Genomic DNA, 18,592 nt, shown 5'->3' on the forward strand with positions numbered 1-18,592 from the left:
CCGCTGCCTATTTGGTTTACTGATATCCTTTGGGGATAATCAGGGAAGGGAATATGTTATTCTTACCTGATCTGGCCTGTATGTGACGCCAGACTTGCTTTACTGAATGGTGTTAGCAGTCACTCCGATCTCAAAATTCACAGAAACTGGTCAAAAATCCCATGCAGTAGCACTCTGGTGTTAGCGCACAGAATCCTGTGCTAACATGGAAACTGTAAAGTTTCCGTCAAGAGATTTACAAGTTCATGGTTCCCTGAAAGTGATGTCAGAGGTAGACAGGGTGGTGAAGGTGGCTTTTGGTATGCTGGCCTTCATCAGTCAGGGCGCTGAGTATAGAAGTTGGGATGTTATGTTGATGTTAGTGAGGTCACATTTGGAATATTATGTTCAGTTTTGGTCACCCTGCAATAAGAAAGGTGCCGTTAAGCTGGAAAGAGTGCAAAAAAGATTAATGAGGATGTTGCCAGGACTCAAGGGACTGAGTTATAGAGAAGTTTAGCAGGCTAGGACTTTGGAGACACAAGAAATTCTGCAGATGCTAGAATCTGGAGCAATACACAAAAAGTGCTGGAGAACTCAGCAGGTCAGGCAGCATCCACGGAGGAAAATAAATGGTCGACATTTCGTGACTAGCTTAGATGGGCATCTTGGTCAGCATGGGCCAGTTGGGCCAAAGGGCCTCTTTCCATGCTGTATGACTGTGTGTAGAACTTGACCAAGTCTTAACTTCCTTCTCTGTTGGGGACAATCAAAGACTCATAGTAAGTGCTGCCTGAATTAACATCTAAATCCTGAGAGTGAATAATAAAAAGTAATTGCAATGTAAATGAAACAAATTCAACTTCAGTTCAGATTGTACGTTAGATTACAACTGGTTTATTAATTCCAGTTGATCTATCTGAAAAGGATGTCGATAGGAAATGAATGAGAACAGAGGAGGGAAGAAAAAGTTCTTGACTGACTCAGCCAGTGTTGGTGGTTTATCTAAACTCTTAACCAGCAAATAGTAAATGGAGGTGTGAGTTAAACTAAATGGAAAAACTATGCAAGTGTAAAATGAAAGAGTAAACATTTTTGTAACACATTGTCCCAGAATTTCATTGCACACTATTCACAGCCTTGGTTTAAACTGCTGAGATCTTAAATTTTTGATTTCTCTCTTTAAACTTCTCAGCTTGTGATGAAGGCTTTGATCATCTGTCCTGAGGTTACCTTAAGTAGACTGGTATCAGAATCAGTTTAATCTGCAGTAAGTCACTTTGGGATGTTTTAGTGCATTGACAGTGCAGTACAGTTACGCAGTTTATAATTGTTCAGTAAGTTAACTTTGGGAGATTGTTTAAAATGAATATTTAAATAATGCACATGTGTGGTATTTTGCCTATTTATACAGATTATAACATGGCTAGAGTTGGAATGTATTCAGCCATTAAAGTGACTGGTAGGCTTATTTTCGGCTGTATGTCTCCTTGGGCACTTCCTCTGGATCAAGAATGCCTTATTTCCACTTGGATTTTGTGGGTTCTGAGGTGGCTGATGAGATTCTCACTTACAGATGGGGCAGGTAGTGGGTGGGTGGCTAATTTTTGAGGTGGTGCACTCTTTTCGCCACTCACAAAGGGATGCTGTGTGCTTCTGATACACAGACTCAAGGTCCTCAACACCATTCAGAATGCTCCTTCCCCACTCTGAGGAGTCGTGGGCCAGAGTTTCTCCAGGAGTTGGTGTGAATACTGCATTTCTTGAAGGAAACTTTGAGAACCTTTGAATCTTTTTCCCTTTATTGGCCAGGTAATCTTTTCTCGTGACAGAATGGAATAGACTATGTTTCAGGAGTCTGGTATCAGGCAGGTATATGACAGGATTTGTCCAATGTGGCCAACTAAGTACAACTCAGGCTGCAATACAATGCCTGTGTACTGCAGGCTGTGTTTACTGCCTGAACAATTTGAGTGTTGTACCCCTATATTAATTACATGGAAGACTATGATATTATCAAACCATAATGAAGAGTAAATCACAAGTTTTAAGCCAGAATAAGATGATGATTTTGCACTCGCTGCTAAAGATGGCAAATTATTGTGCGTTATCTGCAATATTTCATTCATTGACTAGAAAATGAGCTTAAAACATTACATGGGTAGAGGTTCACAAGGTCACTGGCTATGGTAGTAATTAGCCATGTTGCAGCAGGTATATGTTTAGTGTTTTTTTGGTACATTTTGAGGTGGTGTGTTAGCAATAAAAATGTATTTGTAAGGCAAGTAATTACAAGCCTGAGAGTCTTAGGTCAGGAAATATTTGGAAAAAAGTTCTGAGGAAAAGGATTAATCTGCACTTGGAAAGGCAAAGGTTAATCGAAGATGGTCAGTATGGCTTTGTTATGGGGTTCATTCTATCTGACCCATTGGACTGAATTTTTCAAAAGGGTAACAAAATATGTTGATTCCGTCTACATAGGCTTCACTAAGGCCTTAGACAATATCCTACTTAAGAAACTGGTCCAAAAAGTTAGAGCCCATGGGATCCAAGGCAAGTTGGCAAATTTTATCCATAATTGGCTTCGTAATAGGAGGGTGATGGTGATATTGCTTTTGTGATTGGGAAGCCTGTGACCAGCAATGCACCATAGAGATCCATGTTGGTAACTTCACTGAACACTATATATATTAAAGATTTGAATGTGAATGTAGTATGTTGTAGTTTGTAGAATGTATAAAAATTGGTGGGGGGATAAAAACTGCTGGAGGAACTCTGTAGGTCAAGCAGTATCTGTGGGGAGGAAAGGAACTGTCAACGTTTCTGGCCGAGACCCTTCATCTGTACTGAAAGTGGAGAGCAAAAATAGCCAGTGTAAAGAGGAGAGGAGGGAGGGATAAGATGGGCCAGTAGGTGATAGGTGAAGTAGGTGATTACTGAAGAGGGGTAAAAATGGGTGGTAATGTTATAGTCGTAGGCTACAGGATGATATTGATCGTGGACAGAGCTGTGGCAGATAGAACTTAATCCTGTTAAGTCCAAGATGATACACTTTGGGAGGACTAATAAGGGTAGAACATATACGAGGCAGCAATGAGGAGCAGAAGGACCTTAGTCTGTAAGCCCAAGGATCTCTGAAGATGGCAGTACAAGTAGATAAGGTGGTGAGGAAGGTATACAGGATACTTGCCTTTGTTCACTGGGGCATAGAATGTAAGAGCAGAGAGATTATGATACAACTTTATAAAACATTGGTGATGCCACAACTGGAGTATTGTATGCGGTTCTGGTCACCAAACTTTTGGAAGGACATGATTGCACTGGAGAGGGTGCAGAAGAGATTTACCAGAATGTTGCCTGGGATGGAGCTTTGTAGTTGTAAGGAGAGATGTGAAAGGCTAATTTGTTTCCTTGGAGTGAAAGAGGCTGATCGGGGGACCAAATACAGGTGTACACAATTATGAGAGGCATAGGTAGGAGAGACAGTAGGAAACCTTTCCTCTTAACACAGGTATCTAAAACCCAGAGGGCATGGGTTTGGGGTAAGAGATTTAGAGGGGATCTGAGGAAGAACTTTTCCCACTCCGGAAAATGCTCTGCCTGAGAGGGTAATGGAGGCAGGGACTCTCACACCATTTAAGTATCCAAAAAAACACTAGAGTCACCAAAGCATGGAAAGCTAAGGGCCATCTGCTGGAAAATGGGATTAGATGGGTACAGATGAGTATGTGATAGCCAGCATTGACATGGTGAGCTGGACGGCCTGCTTCTGTGCCGTATGACACTCTTAACTGATTAACATGTGGGTGCAAGGGAAAGAAGCTATGGCTAGCCCTGTATTAGATTTGGCATGCCCCCGTTGACCCTCACCAATTTCTATACATGGGCCATAGAAAGCATCCTATCCAGATGCATCATGGCTTGGTATGGCAACTACTCTGCCCAAGACCTCAAGAAATTGCAGAGAGTTCTGGACACAGCTCAGTCCATCATGAAAACCAGCCTCCCCTCCATGGACTCTGTCTACACTTCCCACTGCCTCGGAAAAGCAGCCAGCATGATCAAAAATACCTCACATTCTGGACATTCTCTCTTCTCCCCCCTCCATCGGGTAGAAGATACAAAAGCTTGAAAGCACCACCAGGCTCAAGGACAGCTTTTATCCTGCTGTTATCAGACTCTTGAACAGACCTTGTATGTTAAAGGTGAACTCTTAAGCGCACAATCTACCTCATCGTGGCTCTTGCATCTTATTGTCTACCTGCACTGCACTTTCTCTGTAAATGTAACACAATATTCTGCATTCTGTTATTGCTTTTCCCTTGTACTACCGTGATGTACTAATGTTTTGAAATGATCTGTATGGATGGCATGCGGAACAAAGTTTTTCACTATCTTGGTACATGTGGCAATAATAAACCAATTTACCAGATTCTACTTGCAGACCACAAAAATTAAATATTTTGACCTCAATTTTCTTCCAAGAGGTTCTTGTATTTCATTATATACTAAGTGTCATCGTGCTGTTGTGGGGGCACTGAAAAAGCAAATGCTCACCTAAGCTGTTAAACTCACCTCAATCAAAATTTTTTCTTTTTAATTTTTTAAATTTTACTTACAGCGTGGTAACGCCCTTCCGGCCCAACGAGTCTGCGCCGCCCGTTTTAAACCCAATTAACCTACCCGTACATCTTTGCAATGTGGGAGGAAACCAGAGCACCCGGAGGACACCCACGCAGACACGGGAGAACATACAAACTCCTTACAGACAGCGGGAATCGAACCCCGATCGCTGGCGCTGTAATAGCGTCGCACTAACCGCTATGCTACCGTGAAGATGTTCATTTACTTAAACACTTATGACATTGCCTGCAAATTGTAACAGAAGTAGATCAGTCTGCTTTGAGTCAAGGGACACCATAAGTATATTTTGTAGTTCAGGCTTTTGTGAAAATCTAATTTTCTCACTGGCTTTCTCCTTTGTGATCTGCAAAAGACAGGGTTCCAAAGAGGGTTACTTTTATAATGAAGCGTAATTTGTCCTGGCATTTAATTTTGTTGTGAAAATATCCCTTATATTAGAGGTACATAGACTGCTACTTCAGTTTTCTTTTTCATTAGGCTTGTACATTTTCATCTTCAAAGCATTATTTCCCCCATTTGTCATGGTTAGAAGTGCAGAAGTTAATGGAGACTAAATCGCAATATTGTTCACAAGTCCTGTTTGGAATGTTCTCACTCCCAAATGGACTTCTTGTCTTCATTAGTTACAACACAGACCTGAATAACAAATGTGTGGAAGACTTGTGTTTCTCCTGATAAAATCACCCATCTTACTGTGAATAGACTGTCACTTTTTTTTGAGTTGTTCATCGATCAGTTACATTGGTTGAAGCCCGCATATGAGTGAGTTGACATTACTTCCTCATTGGTGCCTGAACTGTTTGTTGCCTCTCATCTGATTAAACCACATTGCAAAGCTTCCTTGAAGAAATGTAATATCCTTATCAACTCCTGGGAATTTCTGGCGTTTGACCACTCAAGGTGGAGAAGGAACATTTGGGATGGTATTGAGAACCGCAAGGTCATACACTGGAAGCACGGAGAGGCACTGCGTAAGAAAAGGACCACCTCACAAACTGACCCATGTACCTGTCCCATCTGTGCAAGAGTCTGTGGTTCCCACATTGGTCTCATTAGTCACCTTAGAACCCTCAAAACTGGAGTTGGAAGTAAGTCATCCTAGATCCCGAGGGACTACCCAATAAGAAGACCGCCTTGGGGACTGACCATGATAGCTGCTGAATGAATTGATTCTGGAGTGATGGGAGAGAGGGCAGCTCAGTGCTGGCAGGCTGTCCTAGGGACCTGAATGGACCAGTGAAGAATGGCAAACAATCTGTTAGAGGAACTCAGCAGGTCGAGCAGCGTCTGTGGGGAGGGTGGGAGGGGGAAGAAGGAATTGTCGACATCACAGGTTGAGACCCTGCATCGACAATTCCTTTCCCCTCCTCAGATGATGCTTGACTCGCTGAGTTCCTCCAGCAGATTGTTTCTTGCTCCAGATTCCAGCATCTTTGCAGAAGAGATTCACCAGGATGCTGCCTGGATTAGAGAGTATGAGCAATAAGGAGAGGTTGGACAGACCTGGATTGTTTTCTCTGGAGTCGCGGAGGCTGAGGGGAGACCTGGTAGAAGTTTATAGACATCCAGAATCTTTTTCCCAACGTAGAAATGTTGAATACTAGAAGGAGAACTTTAAGGTGAGAGGGGAAGTTTAAAGGGAATGAGCGGGGCAAGTTTTTATTTTACACAGATTGGCAGCTGCCTGGAATGCGCTGCCAGGAGTGTCATTCAAGAGGCTTTTAGATAACTACATGAATACGCAGAGAATGGAGGGACATGGATCATGTGCAGGCAGAAGCGATTAGTTTAATTTGGCATCATGTTCAGCACAGAACATCGTGGGCGAAAGGACCTGTTTCTGTGCTGTACTGTTCTATGTTCTATTTGCGGTCTCTTGTGTCTCTAGTGAAGAATAATGTAATAGGATGCATGGTATTTAAACAAAGGGGCTGAGAGACCTCCAAGACTGCAGGCAGGTGGGAAGTTGCCAGGGTAGTCTCTGTAGGCATGGGTGCAGTCTGAGTGTCAGCACTTTGGGAAAGCCTGCAGTCCTGATGCAGGGTTTAGACCCAAAACGTTGATGATTCCTTCCCCCACACAGATGCTGCTCAGCCCACTGAGTTCCTCCAGCAGATTGTTTGTTGCTCCAGATTCCAGCATCTGCAGACTCTTGTCTCCAGAAAAATGCTCTTGTCTGTTTTTGTGGACTAAAGGGAAAGTATATTTAAGTTCAATTTCAAGTTTATTGTCATGGGCATACATACACACAGCATAAGTGCCATGAAAATTAGCTTTTTGCAGCAGCAGCACTGTACACTATAAACATGACAAACATAAGTTAACATAAATTAAACAGAACTTCCGTGACAAAATAAACATAATGACAACAAGACTAGTGCAAATTGAGAAAGAGAGGAAAGGAAATATAGTCCAAGGTAGTGTTGAGGTTTATTGAGCCAACAATATATTTCTCGGACAAAATTGCAAACTTTATTTCATTGCAATAACAAACAATGTTTTAGAGTCAGTGCGTTCCTAGTTAAAGTTGTGCAGCTGCATTGTCTTTATAAATACACTTGCCATTTAGGCTATGTGGTCTTGTACATTGTGTGCAGAGGAGGCCTTTAAACAGTGGTCTTCCAAAAAGTTCCTTTCCACAGATCACACCTCCAGCTTGCACTCTTGGTTCTTGGAGTTAGATGGTCAGCATTACTTGTTTGGGGGATACTTCCTACTTTTAGGAAGAGTGGGAGATATGGGCAGACTACAGAATCCTTCACCAAATAGGTAGTCTTAAGACAGTGATTGACATCTGTGTTGTGTAATTGAGGGAGCATCTTCTAGAGCAGGAGTCTTCTGTGTGTTGCTGAGTTCTTGGAAACAAACCAAGACCCAAACCCACACTTCTCTCCACACCTCTTGCCTAAGCCAAAGTTGTAGCTTAGGCTGATGTTTCAGTTGACAGAGGACATATTTCTGGAGGTGTGGCGACTCACCGTCTAGTCGGACGAACCGTCTCGGCAGTCGGGTCGCGTGGCGTCGGAGCGACGAGGCCCAAGATGGCGGCGGGCCTCGTCTTTCCGAGCGACGGGGAGAACCCGAGCGCGGGAAAGTCCTGATGACGTAGGACTTACGTCATTGCCGGTTGTTTTGGGTGGGAACATTCTCCCTTAAAGGGCCCGCGCAAGGCGGGAAAATAAACCAGTTCTGTTTGGCAATCCTCCGAGTAGAGTCTTGTTTTATTCCGTGGTAGCAACCGCTACAGAGGAAACATTAAACTAAGGACTCACCTACCTGTAGTCCTGAAACTGTTAAAGAGCAGGAGCCTGGAACAGGTTGAGCTTTGAGAGATGAAAAGATGGAGGGATTTAAAATGATCAACAGTTATTGTTGGGCAGACATTGTGATTACAGGGAGAGAGTGATAACTGTTCTTGGACTAAAATTGAGCATTTATCACTGCAAAGCACTGGTTATACAATTGTTACTATCTTTTTTTTCTATTGAAAATCTATTGCACTCCTTGGATGTACCTTGGCCTTTGACTTCTTTCTTGTTTAGCCCCTTGGTGAATTGTTTGTAGTTGTACTCACACAGAGTGGATATGGAAATCTCCATGCCTGAAGTGTAGCCCACAACCCTTTCCATAAGCCCCTTGTATGAATAAAATTGTGATACAAAACTGGAGATTAGTTTCCTGTGTAATATGTGGTCTTTTAAATCATTCCCACCTTAGTTGTTCCATACAGACCCTTATTTTCTCTCTTTCTGTTCTTTATCATTTTGATCCTCTAATATTTTTCAAAAAATAAGAGATCTCTTTATAATTTTGTGTAAGGATTGTGATATGGTACAAGTATTGATTTCTCTGAGATATGGGAGCAGAAATAATTCTCTGTCTCTCTCCTCAACCATTCCTACCAATGACTTAAACCTTGGATCTCTGTCAGCCTTTACAGATGACTTTTCACTTGCCGGTGCAGGTGTAATGGTGTGAAGGCCATCCTCTGCGCTTTAATTCATATGATTTATGAAACCAGTGAATTCTGGAAATGAATGTCATAAAAATGTGCCTCTGTTCATTATTTTGTCTTTAACAATAGTAATGTTCATGCCACCACCCTCAAAGTTGCAAAATCCAGTTGTGTCCCTGCTGCTGACCATCAGAGCAGAACACTACTTGTCACTTTTTCAGTTTATCCTCCTGAATGGTTGGCGTTGTTAGCTCCTGAGTGTGTGATGGTCTTCAGTGAGGCAGCTGGTAGAGCTGCTGCCTCACAACTCCAGCGACCTGGGTTCAATCCTGACCCCCAGTACTGTCTGTGTGGAGTTCTTCCTGTGACCTTGTGGATTTCTCTTGGGTGCTCCTATTTCCTCCCGCATCTCAAAGATGTGCTGGTAGGTTAATTGGCTGGTCTAAGATGCCTCCAGTATGCAGGTGAGTGGTAGAAACTGGGAAAGTTGATGGGAATTGGGGAGAATAAAATGTGATTAGTGTAAATGGGTGATTGATGGTTGGCATGGACTAGGTGGGCCAAAGGGCCTGTTTCCATGCTGTATGACTCTAACCTTGAAGCTCACTTGAGATGTTCATCTCCTTCTAACTTGCCCATCTGCTAGTAAAAAGCACTTCCAGGTTTAATTATAGATAAATAAAGAGAATAGTTGGGTAAGAGAATAGTTGGGTAAGACAATGTATGTGCAGCCCATTAACAGTGTCCAGTGTAACAAATACCAATATCAGCCATAAGATGAAGGAGCAATCGACATAAAATATAATAAAGAGAGTTTTGTAGTTACGCATTCTGACAGGAAGAATGAGAGACGATAAAGGCAAAATGGCGCAGTTTTGAGAGGTGTTGAAGAACTGAGGAAGAAAACATGCAAGCTCCTTAAGTATCAATGTGTTGAGAGAGTGGTGATACAAGAGACTGCAGATGCTGGAATCTGGAGCAAAAAACAAATTGCTGGAAGAACTCAGCGGGTTAGGCAACATCTGGAGGGAATGGTCAGTCATCTGGACTCGGGAGTTGACCCAAAGTGTCAACTGTCCATTTCCTTCCACAGATGCTGCCTGACCCGCTGAGTTTCTCCAGCAGTCTGTTTTTGTGTTGAGAGAGTGTTTAGAACATAGACATAGAACACTACAGCACAGTACACGCCTTTCAGTCCACAATGTTATGCCAGCATTTTATCCTGCTCTAGGATCTATCTAACCCTTCCCTCCCCCATAGCCCTCCACTTATCTATCATTCATGTGTCTATCTAAAAGTCTCTTAAATGTCCCTAATGTATCTGTCCCCACAACCTCTGCTGGCAGTGCGTTCCACGCACCCACAACTCTCTGTGTATTAAAAAAAACCAGACAAACAACTTACCTCTGACATCCCCCTTATACTCCAGTCACCTTAAAATTATATCCCCTCGTGTTAGCCATTGTTACTCCGGGAAAAAGTCTCTGACTGTCCACTCGATCTATGCCTCTTATCGTCTTGTACACCACTATCAAGTCACTTCTCATCCTCCTCCTCTCCAAAGAGAAAAGCCCTAGCTCACTCAACCTATCTTCATGAGACATGCTGTCCAGTCCAGGCAACATCCTGGTAAAGCTCCTCTGCACCCCCTCTAATGCTTCCACATCCTTCCGATAATTAGGCAACCAGAACTGAACACACTACTCGGCAAGTGTGGTCTACCCAGAGTTCTATACAGCTGCAACATTACCTCACAGCTCTTGAACTCAATACCCCGACAAACGAAGGCCAACCCACCATACACCTTCTCAGAACCCTATCGACCTGCGCAGCAACCTTGAGGGATCTATGGATGCGGACCCCAAGATCCCTCTGTTCCTCCACACTGCAAAGAGTCCTGCCATTGACCTTGTATTCTGCTTTCAAATTCAATCCCCCGAAGTGTATCACCTCACACTTAACCGGGTTGAACTCCATCTGCCACTTCTCAGCCCAGGTCTGCATTCTATCAATATCCTGTTGTAATCTACAGCAACCTTCTACACTATCCACAACACCACCAACCTTTGTATCATCAGCAAACTTACCAACCCACCCTTCCACATCCTCATCCAAGTCATTTATAAAAGTCACAAAGAACAGGGGTCCCAGAACAGATCACTGCAGAATACCACTGGTCACCGACCTCCAGGCAGAATATGGTGCATCTACCACCACCCTATAGTAAAGCACATCGATCCTTAGATTCATTAATAGAGCGGAGAAGTTATGTCAAACCTGGACAAAACAGAGTGTAACAGACTGAGAGGAGATTGTTTAGAGGTGCATAAAATCATGAGGGGCACAGATAAGGTGAATGCACTCAGTCTTTTCCCCAGAGTTGGGGAATCGAGAACTAGAGGGCATAGGTTTAAGGTGAGATGGGAAAGATTTAGCAGGAACTTGAGGGGCAACTTTTTTTTTTATGCACAGAGGGTGGTAAGTATATGGAATGAACTGTCAGAAGAAGTGGTTAAGGCAGGTACAATAACAAGTGTTAAAAGACGGTTGGATTGGTATATGGATAGAAAAGGTTTTCGAAGGTTATGGACCAAATGCTGGCAAATGGGACGAGCTTAGATGGGCATCTTGGTTAGCATGGACCAGTTGGGCTGAAGGGCCTGTTTTTATGCTGTATGATTCTGTGACTCTAAAAACATAAGTTATGCCTAGCTGGAGTATTGTATCCAATTCTGATCATCACAACTTGGAGAGGATATGAAAGTCCTTGCGAGAGTACACAAAAGATTTACAATAATTTGAGGGATTCCAGCTCCCAACAGTTTGGCATGGCTTAGCCAGACTCGCTCACTGCCAATCTTGTCAGCAATAATCTCTCCATGTCATTAGGACCATTGAATATTTGTGAATTCCAAAAAAAAAATTTGGAGCTTGTTTTTCTAAAAAAATATATATATTTTTAAATAGACCTTTTAACATTCTGCACATGGTAAACCTGGTAATGCACCATGGGGCAACACAGTAGTGCTGTTGCCTCAACTCCAGAGACCCAAGTTCAGTCCTGACCTCCATCAGTCCACTGCAGTCTGTGTCGAGTTTGCATGTTCTCCCTGTGACCGCCTGCATTTTCCCCTAGGTGTTGTGGTTTCCTCCCATGTCCTAAAGACATGGGTTGATAAGTTAATTAGCTACTGTAAGTTGCCCCTAGTGTGTAAGTGAGTGGTTGGCTCTTGTGGAGAGAATAAAATGGAATTATTGTAAATGGGTGCTTGATGATCAGTGTGGACTCTGGGCTGAAGGGCCTGTTTCCATGCTGTTTGACTCTCTGACCATCACACTGAAGAACAATTAAAACATTGAAACATAGAACAGTACAGCACAGGAACAGGCCCTTCAGCCCACAATGTCTGCACCGAACACTATGTCAAATTAAATTAATTCTCTTCTGCCTGTACATGATCCATATCTATCCATTCTCTGCATATTCATATGTCTGTCTTTACAGCCTCTTACATGCCACTATCTTATCTACTTCCACACTCCCCCGAGCAGCACTTCCGCTATCTCCAATGGGACCCCACCATCAAGCAAATCTTTCCCTCCCCACCCCTTTCAGCCTTTTGTAGGGACTGCTTTCTCCACGACTCCCTAGTTCACTCCTCACTCCCCACCCATCCTGCTCCCACCCTGGGGACTTTCCATTGCCCCCGCCATAGGTGCAACACCTGCCCCTACACCACATCCATCACCTCCATCCAGGGACCCAAACAGTCCTTTCAGGTGAGACAAAGATTCACCTGTACCTCCCTTAATATCATCTACTGCATTCGGTGCTCCAAGTGTGGTCTTCTCTACATTGGTGAGACCAAACGCAGACTTGATGACCATTTCGCAGAACACCTACGCTCCATCCGTAACCGCAGCCTGTATCTCCCTGTCGCCGGTCACTTCAACTCTTCCTCCTACTCCATCACAAATATGTCAGTCCTCGGGCTCCTCCACTGCCAGGAGAAGTGCAAGCGCAAACTGGAAGGAACGGCACCTCATTTTCCGTCTTGGAACCTTGGAGCCTAACAGCATGAATATTGAATTCTCCCACTTAAAGTAACCCCCTCAACCCCCAACCCCCCCCCCCCCCCCCACCACCACCAACCATGCCTCTTCTTTTCTTCCCTTTCCTAGCCCCTTCTCTCTCTTTTTCCTACCCTTTTTCCCCCTTACCTTTGACCCATCCCTCAGTGGATCTGCTCTCCCCTCCTCCCCCCTCATCTGCCTATCACTACACTGTGCCCACCCTGCCGCCCCCCCCCCCTTTTGTCCATCTATCACTGCTCTGCTTTTCCCCCTATATATTGGGCTTCCCCTTTTCCTATCTTCAGTCCTAAAGAAGGGTCCTGACCCAAAACGTTGACTGCCTGCTTTTCTCCACGGATGCTGCCTGACCTGCTGAGTTCCTCCAGCATCATCGTGTTTTTCACCTTAAATGCATGTCCTCTAGTCTTTGACATTTCTACCCTGGGAAAAAGATTCTGACTGTCTACCCTGTGTGTGCCTCTCATCATTTTATAAACTTTTGTCAGGTCTCCCCTCAGCCTCTGACACTCCAGAGAAAACAACCCAGGTTTGTCCAACCTCTCCTTCTAGCTCATACCCTCTAATCCAGGCAGTGTCCTGGTGAACCTCTTCTGTACCCTTTCCAAACTCTCCACATCCTTCCTGTAAAGGGGCAACTAGAATTGCACACAGTTCTCCAAGTGCAGCCTAACCAAAGTTTTGCATGGCTGCAACTTGACTTCCTGATTCTTTTACTCAGTGCCCCGACAAAGGCAAGCATTGTGTATGCCTTCTTTACCACCTTATCTACTTGCATGGCCACTTTCAGTGAGAAACTTAGAGTCATAGAGTAATATAGCATAGAAACGGGCCCTTTGGCCCAGCTCATCTATGTCAACTGTGGTGACCATCCAAACTAATCTCGTTTGGCCCATGTTTCTCGAAACCCCTCCTATCTAAGTACTCATCCAACTGTCTTTTAGAACATGGAGCAGTACAGGACTGCTCGCAACTTATTTGGAAAAATACTTGTCTTTTTCTCCCACAAGCTGATGTTCCCCATGTACTAAATGGGGGCTTCCCATGCCTGCCCTAGTCCAGGATTTGGGCAGATTGAGAGTGGGGAAGCTGGTGGAGGTTCACTCTGTCTTGATGGGCTCCAAAAATAAATCTTTCAGAGCGATACGGGCAGCTATAGCCCAGGTGGCCAGGAGAAAGACATCACCTTCAATTTGGACTGATGTTAATGCTTGAAACTAGGACTGCCACTTGGAAACCTGGAGAACTCAGCATTGGTGTAGGTTTTGAGACAGAAGATCCCACTGGTGCTGGTGTCGAGACAGAAGATCCATTCGGGAAGGAAGTGGACCTAGCCTTGGATTTCTTTGTATCTTTGCTGCTAGCTTCGCTTTTAAACATCTCATATTTTCAGACTATTATCACCAATATAGAAAGCAGTTAAGAAAGGAATGCCACTACATTTGGCAGAGAGCTTTGACTTTACCATTTCAATGTGAATCAAAATGGTGGCAAAATCCCATTAATGCTGGATGTTTCCATTGAATAATTTATAAGTTTACTTGCATTATAGGCAGCAAATTTATTGGTCATCTCTGTACAGACCAGAAACAACTGTAATGAAACCCCTAGCAGTGCAGAACATATTTTAAATTGATTCATCTGGTGTTATAAAAATAGTTTTATAAAAGTCCTGCTTTCGCACTGTCATGCACTGAGAAAGCATCTAGCAATGCATTGATTAGTTTTAATACTTAACGCATCAGGACCATCTCTCAGTGCGTTGAGATGTTAAATATAGGTGGGAACATTGAAGTGATAATTAAAAATTACAACTTTACAATGTCAAAATTAAATAGCTTGTGCAATTTTCCTAAATTATGCTGGTACCAATGTCTAAAATAAGCTTATTGACAGCTTTTCTTGCAATAATTATTAAAAACAAGGTCTAGTTGGTAGCTCTGTGATTCTTAAAGGGAAGAAAGCTGTGTGGAAAAATTGATGTGGAATATTAAATATTATTTGGAAGATGGATATTTATATTAATGATTTTAACTGAACATCAATGAGCTCTAACATTTATTTTTTATGGTTCAGTCTCTACTTGACTATTTTGTCCTCCAACAAAATAAAATTAGCAAACACCGATTGATAGTGTTATCATGAGGAAGTCGCGTTACGCTCCAGTGCTTTATGCTGAAAGGATTGCTGTGCATGTACACAGTGTTCTGGAGTACAATCCAATTCAACATTTCTGCCCATCACTCAAATCATATAATAAAATCTGGCATTGCAAAAATAACAAGTCATATGTGTATTAATAAAACAGTACTTGGAGGGGAAAGAACATGATGTACGTACTTCAAATGTTTTAGGGGTATCTTGATGTAAGGTATTAAGGAGGACTTGTAGTGAAGGAGAATGTTTCTACTGTTTGAAGACCCTGGGGCTAGAAGGGTGCAGAAGCTACAAATATGAACAAGGTCTTTCATGAGTGAAGTTATGGAGCACATCTCGATATAGCAGATGGTAGATATCAGTAGTTGACTTCTGCAAGATGGCCATCGTTGCTGGTTTCACCCTATCACTCTCTCAGAACTTGTCACATCTCAATGGAGTTGTGTCTCATTCTTCAAATCTCTGGTGCGCCGCGCCATTCTTCCTCTGTCTTTCCTCAGGACACACCCTCATCCCAGGATTTGTTCTGTTTTTACCCTTTCCAGCTGAGGTTTTCATTATGTGTGACAAACAGTTTGCCAAATGGCATTGCACATCAACAAGTTGGTATTGCCTTTGGCTGGCTGGTGGTTTTTTTTAAAGCCTCTTTTAAAAGCACAACTCCAGAGAGTTGTGGACGCAGCTCAGTCCATCACGGAAACCAGCCTCCCTTCTATGAACTCTGTCTACACTTCTCACTGCCTCAGTAATGAAATCATGCATGATGGCATGCAAAACAAAGTTTTCAGTGTACCTCAGTACGTGACAATAATAAATTTACCAATTTCAAATCTCGCTCCATGCCAATCAATATTAATGCAGCCTCATACCTGACAATTGAAATGCCTGTATTCAAGTTGGTATAGTGGCTCTGCAGAGATAATATGTCAACTTGGAATGGTACAGATCCATTCGATGGAGTTGCACTGTAGGTCAACTATGATTTAATTGAATGAAAGAACAGGAATGAGAGGATGAATTGGTTTCTGGTCCTGTGTCGTAAAACCTAATGATAGGCCACTTCAATGTGGTCCGCCACTTTAATTGGGATGGATATAATTCAATGACTTGATGGTCATTTCAGTGGAGTGTGCTAGATTAAAGTGGTCATATCACCTTCAGCAGATGGTGCTCCTTTCAGTTGGAACATAAGGGAATTATTTTTTTTTTGTTTTAATAAATTTACATCAACCATATTTCTGTCATATTCTCTAACCATAGAATTCAGTTATGTATGACAGTAGAAAATTGACATTTAAAGTCTATGAGTTTATTGTCATGTGCATAAGTGCAGTGAGGTACAGGTGTTATGTAAATCTTGCTTGCAGCAGCATCACAGGCACATAGATTCAGACAACGTTCACAGAACATAAATCATTACATGTGTCCTTAATTGTGAAGTATTACACACATCTAAAATTCATATCCACAGTTTTACCTGTCTGCATCTCTGTAACTTCCTCCAAAACTGCCTTACACCATTTCCCAAACTCTCCTTTTCTCCAGCCTTGGGGGGAGGGGGGAGCCATACTTTCAACCACTAAACCCCCTCAAACACCTGGAATTCTCTCCATGAGTTCTTGACCATCAATTTCTTCTTAAGATGCTACTGAACGATCATCTCCTTGACTGGATCTTGGTAACATCTGCTCCTTCACAATATCTCCCCTTTGGCTCAAGTGACAACTTCCATGTAATTATTCAAGCACCTTTTATCCCATGACCCAATTCACATGATACATTTGATCACCATTTTCACTTGGGTAGCCTCCTATGTAAGATGATCTTAAAGTTTTCCAAAGAAGTTTGAATCCCCTTCAGAAGACTTTTAAATGTCAAATTATTGATTTCTAACGGTGCAAATTAAACATGTTGATTTCATTTGTAGCAACCTTTAACAGTAATATGTTTTGAAACACGCCCTGGCCCTGGAATGGCAAATAATTATTTCAAATAATCAAATTCCCCAAACCTATTTTATGGCTTTTAGCTTCTCCATATCCCCACTCAATTTAATCCCAATTAAGTGAGGTCCGGGCAACTGTAAATTATTGAAGTAAATACATTAGGTCCTGTTAAATATTTTATGCCGGTAGGGTTTATTTTTTTTTACAGTGACCAAACAAAGTCATTAAAACTGGAAAAGTTCTGTAGTCAAAGAAGATTTGTCCCTTGCCTTTCTCTTCCCACAACAAAGTAAATCAGGATCTTACTGAGCAGAAAGTTTGTCTTAAATGAGGTTGAGTTGGGTTGTGTGTTTTGTTTTGTGGCAGGATTGTTCAGCCTCACCAGCACCACATCTTGGACGAAGATGAGCTGCCGAACTCCAGTCAGAATGACGAAAAGCCCGGCCCGTCACGTCCCGGAGGGCGGAAGCGACAGCCCAGCATGTCTGAGACGATGCCTCTGTACACACTCTGCAAGGAGGACTTGGAAAGCATGGACAAAGAGGTGAGCCCAAACTGATCCCAGATTCTAAAAGTACCCCCTAAGTACCTGGAGAGGAATTTGAATTCACAACCTTCTTACTCAGACACGAGTGCTATCCCCGAGCCACAGCTGACACGAACACACATTGTAGATATTCAGTGAAATTTACTTTAAAAACTGTACTTAGAATTGAGATCAATATGTGGTAAAAATGGAATTGACTTTGTAGCAATGCTGTAAAACTTAGGACTATTTAAAAAAGGATGATAAATTATTGCCTAAACTATTTCAGAACTGACACAGAACATCAATGCCTAGAAATACAAACATGTCATTATTGCTATATAGTCAATAGAATCAATTTATGAAGTTGGAACAAATGCACTGAAGCTACAGTGCTGTGTTCTTACCAAACCATGGATGAAAATCTAGACAAAGAAATCTATTAGAACCAAGGAGCTTACATGAACCTAAATTTCAGAGTGTACTATTATTTTGGAGATTTCAGAGTTGGCCCATGATGTTGCTTGACAACAGACTGAGGTTCAGCTGATGGTTATGATGTCCAGCTGCTAAGCTGGAGCCATCCCTTGCCATTCAGATGTTGTCTTAATGGATAACTAGTTGATGAGGAATGCAGTTATCAAATGAGGAAAGTGGATAAACCCAGTGAGGAACTACCAAGATATGAGAAGCTACCATCATGGAAAGAGTGAGGAATGAGCCAGTTTCTACAAGTATGTTTGACATTTGGCTGTCCACTTGATTTCATCACTCATTTTGTAAAACTATGGAGCAGGGGCAAGAAATTGCAAGATTTACCAGAAGGTAATTACAGTTTAACCATTGTTTTTTGGGTTTTGAATGGTCTAAATCTCTGTGTGCTGTCACCTTTTGTGGGAAGCCTGATTCTCAAACTTTAATTAGTTTGCTGTCAATTGAAGCTCTGCTTCCAGTGTCCATTAGTGCCAACGCCCATGGAACATTTTGTGGCAAAACTTGGGCCAAAGATTTCTTCATTCACCAAATGTGAAACATCAGCTCTGTTTCTCTCAGTAAATGAAAGCAAAAAAGAAAGATGGAAATCTGACATAAAATAGAAAATGCTGGAAAACCTCAGCTGGTCAGGCAGCACCTGTTGGGAGAGAAATGGTCAAAATTTTGGGAAAGGGTTGTAGACCCGAAACAACAACTGTATCTCTTTCTGCAGATGTTGCTTTACCTGCTGAACATCCCCAGCATTTTCTGTTTGCATTTGCAATGTATGTTACGTGAAGTATTAAGACCAGTGTCATG

The 18,592-nt window shown here is 42.5% G+C and overlaps 1 protein-coding gene across 2 annotated transcripts in view; it reads left to right on the plus strand.

Moving 5' to 3' along the window:
* ctdp1 (CTD (carboxy-terminal domain, RNA polymerase II, polypeptide A) phosphatase, subunit 1) overlaps nt 1–18,592 on the plus strand; it is a 269,441-nt gene that overhangs the window by 100,897 nt on the left and 149,952 nt on the right. For both annotated transcript variants that reach the window (XM_052023722.1, XM_052023723.1), the window contains exon 11: nt 17,140–17,317. In XM_052023722.1, coding sequence (XP_051879682.1) covers nt 17,140–17,317 — 178 coding nt within the window. The remainder of the gene's footprint in view (nt 1–17,139; nt 17,318–18,592) is intronic.

This window comes from Pristis pectinata, chromosome 9, assembly GCF_009764475.1.
Source record: "Pristis pectinata isolate sPriPec2 chromosome 9, sPriPec2.1.pri, whole genome shotgun sequence".
Classification (NCBI taxonomy): domain Eukaryota; kingdom Metazoa; phylum Chordata; class Chondrichthyes; order Rhinopristiformes; family Pristidae; genus Pristis; species Pristis pectinata.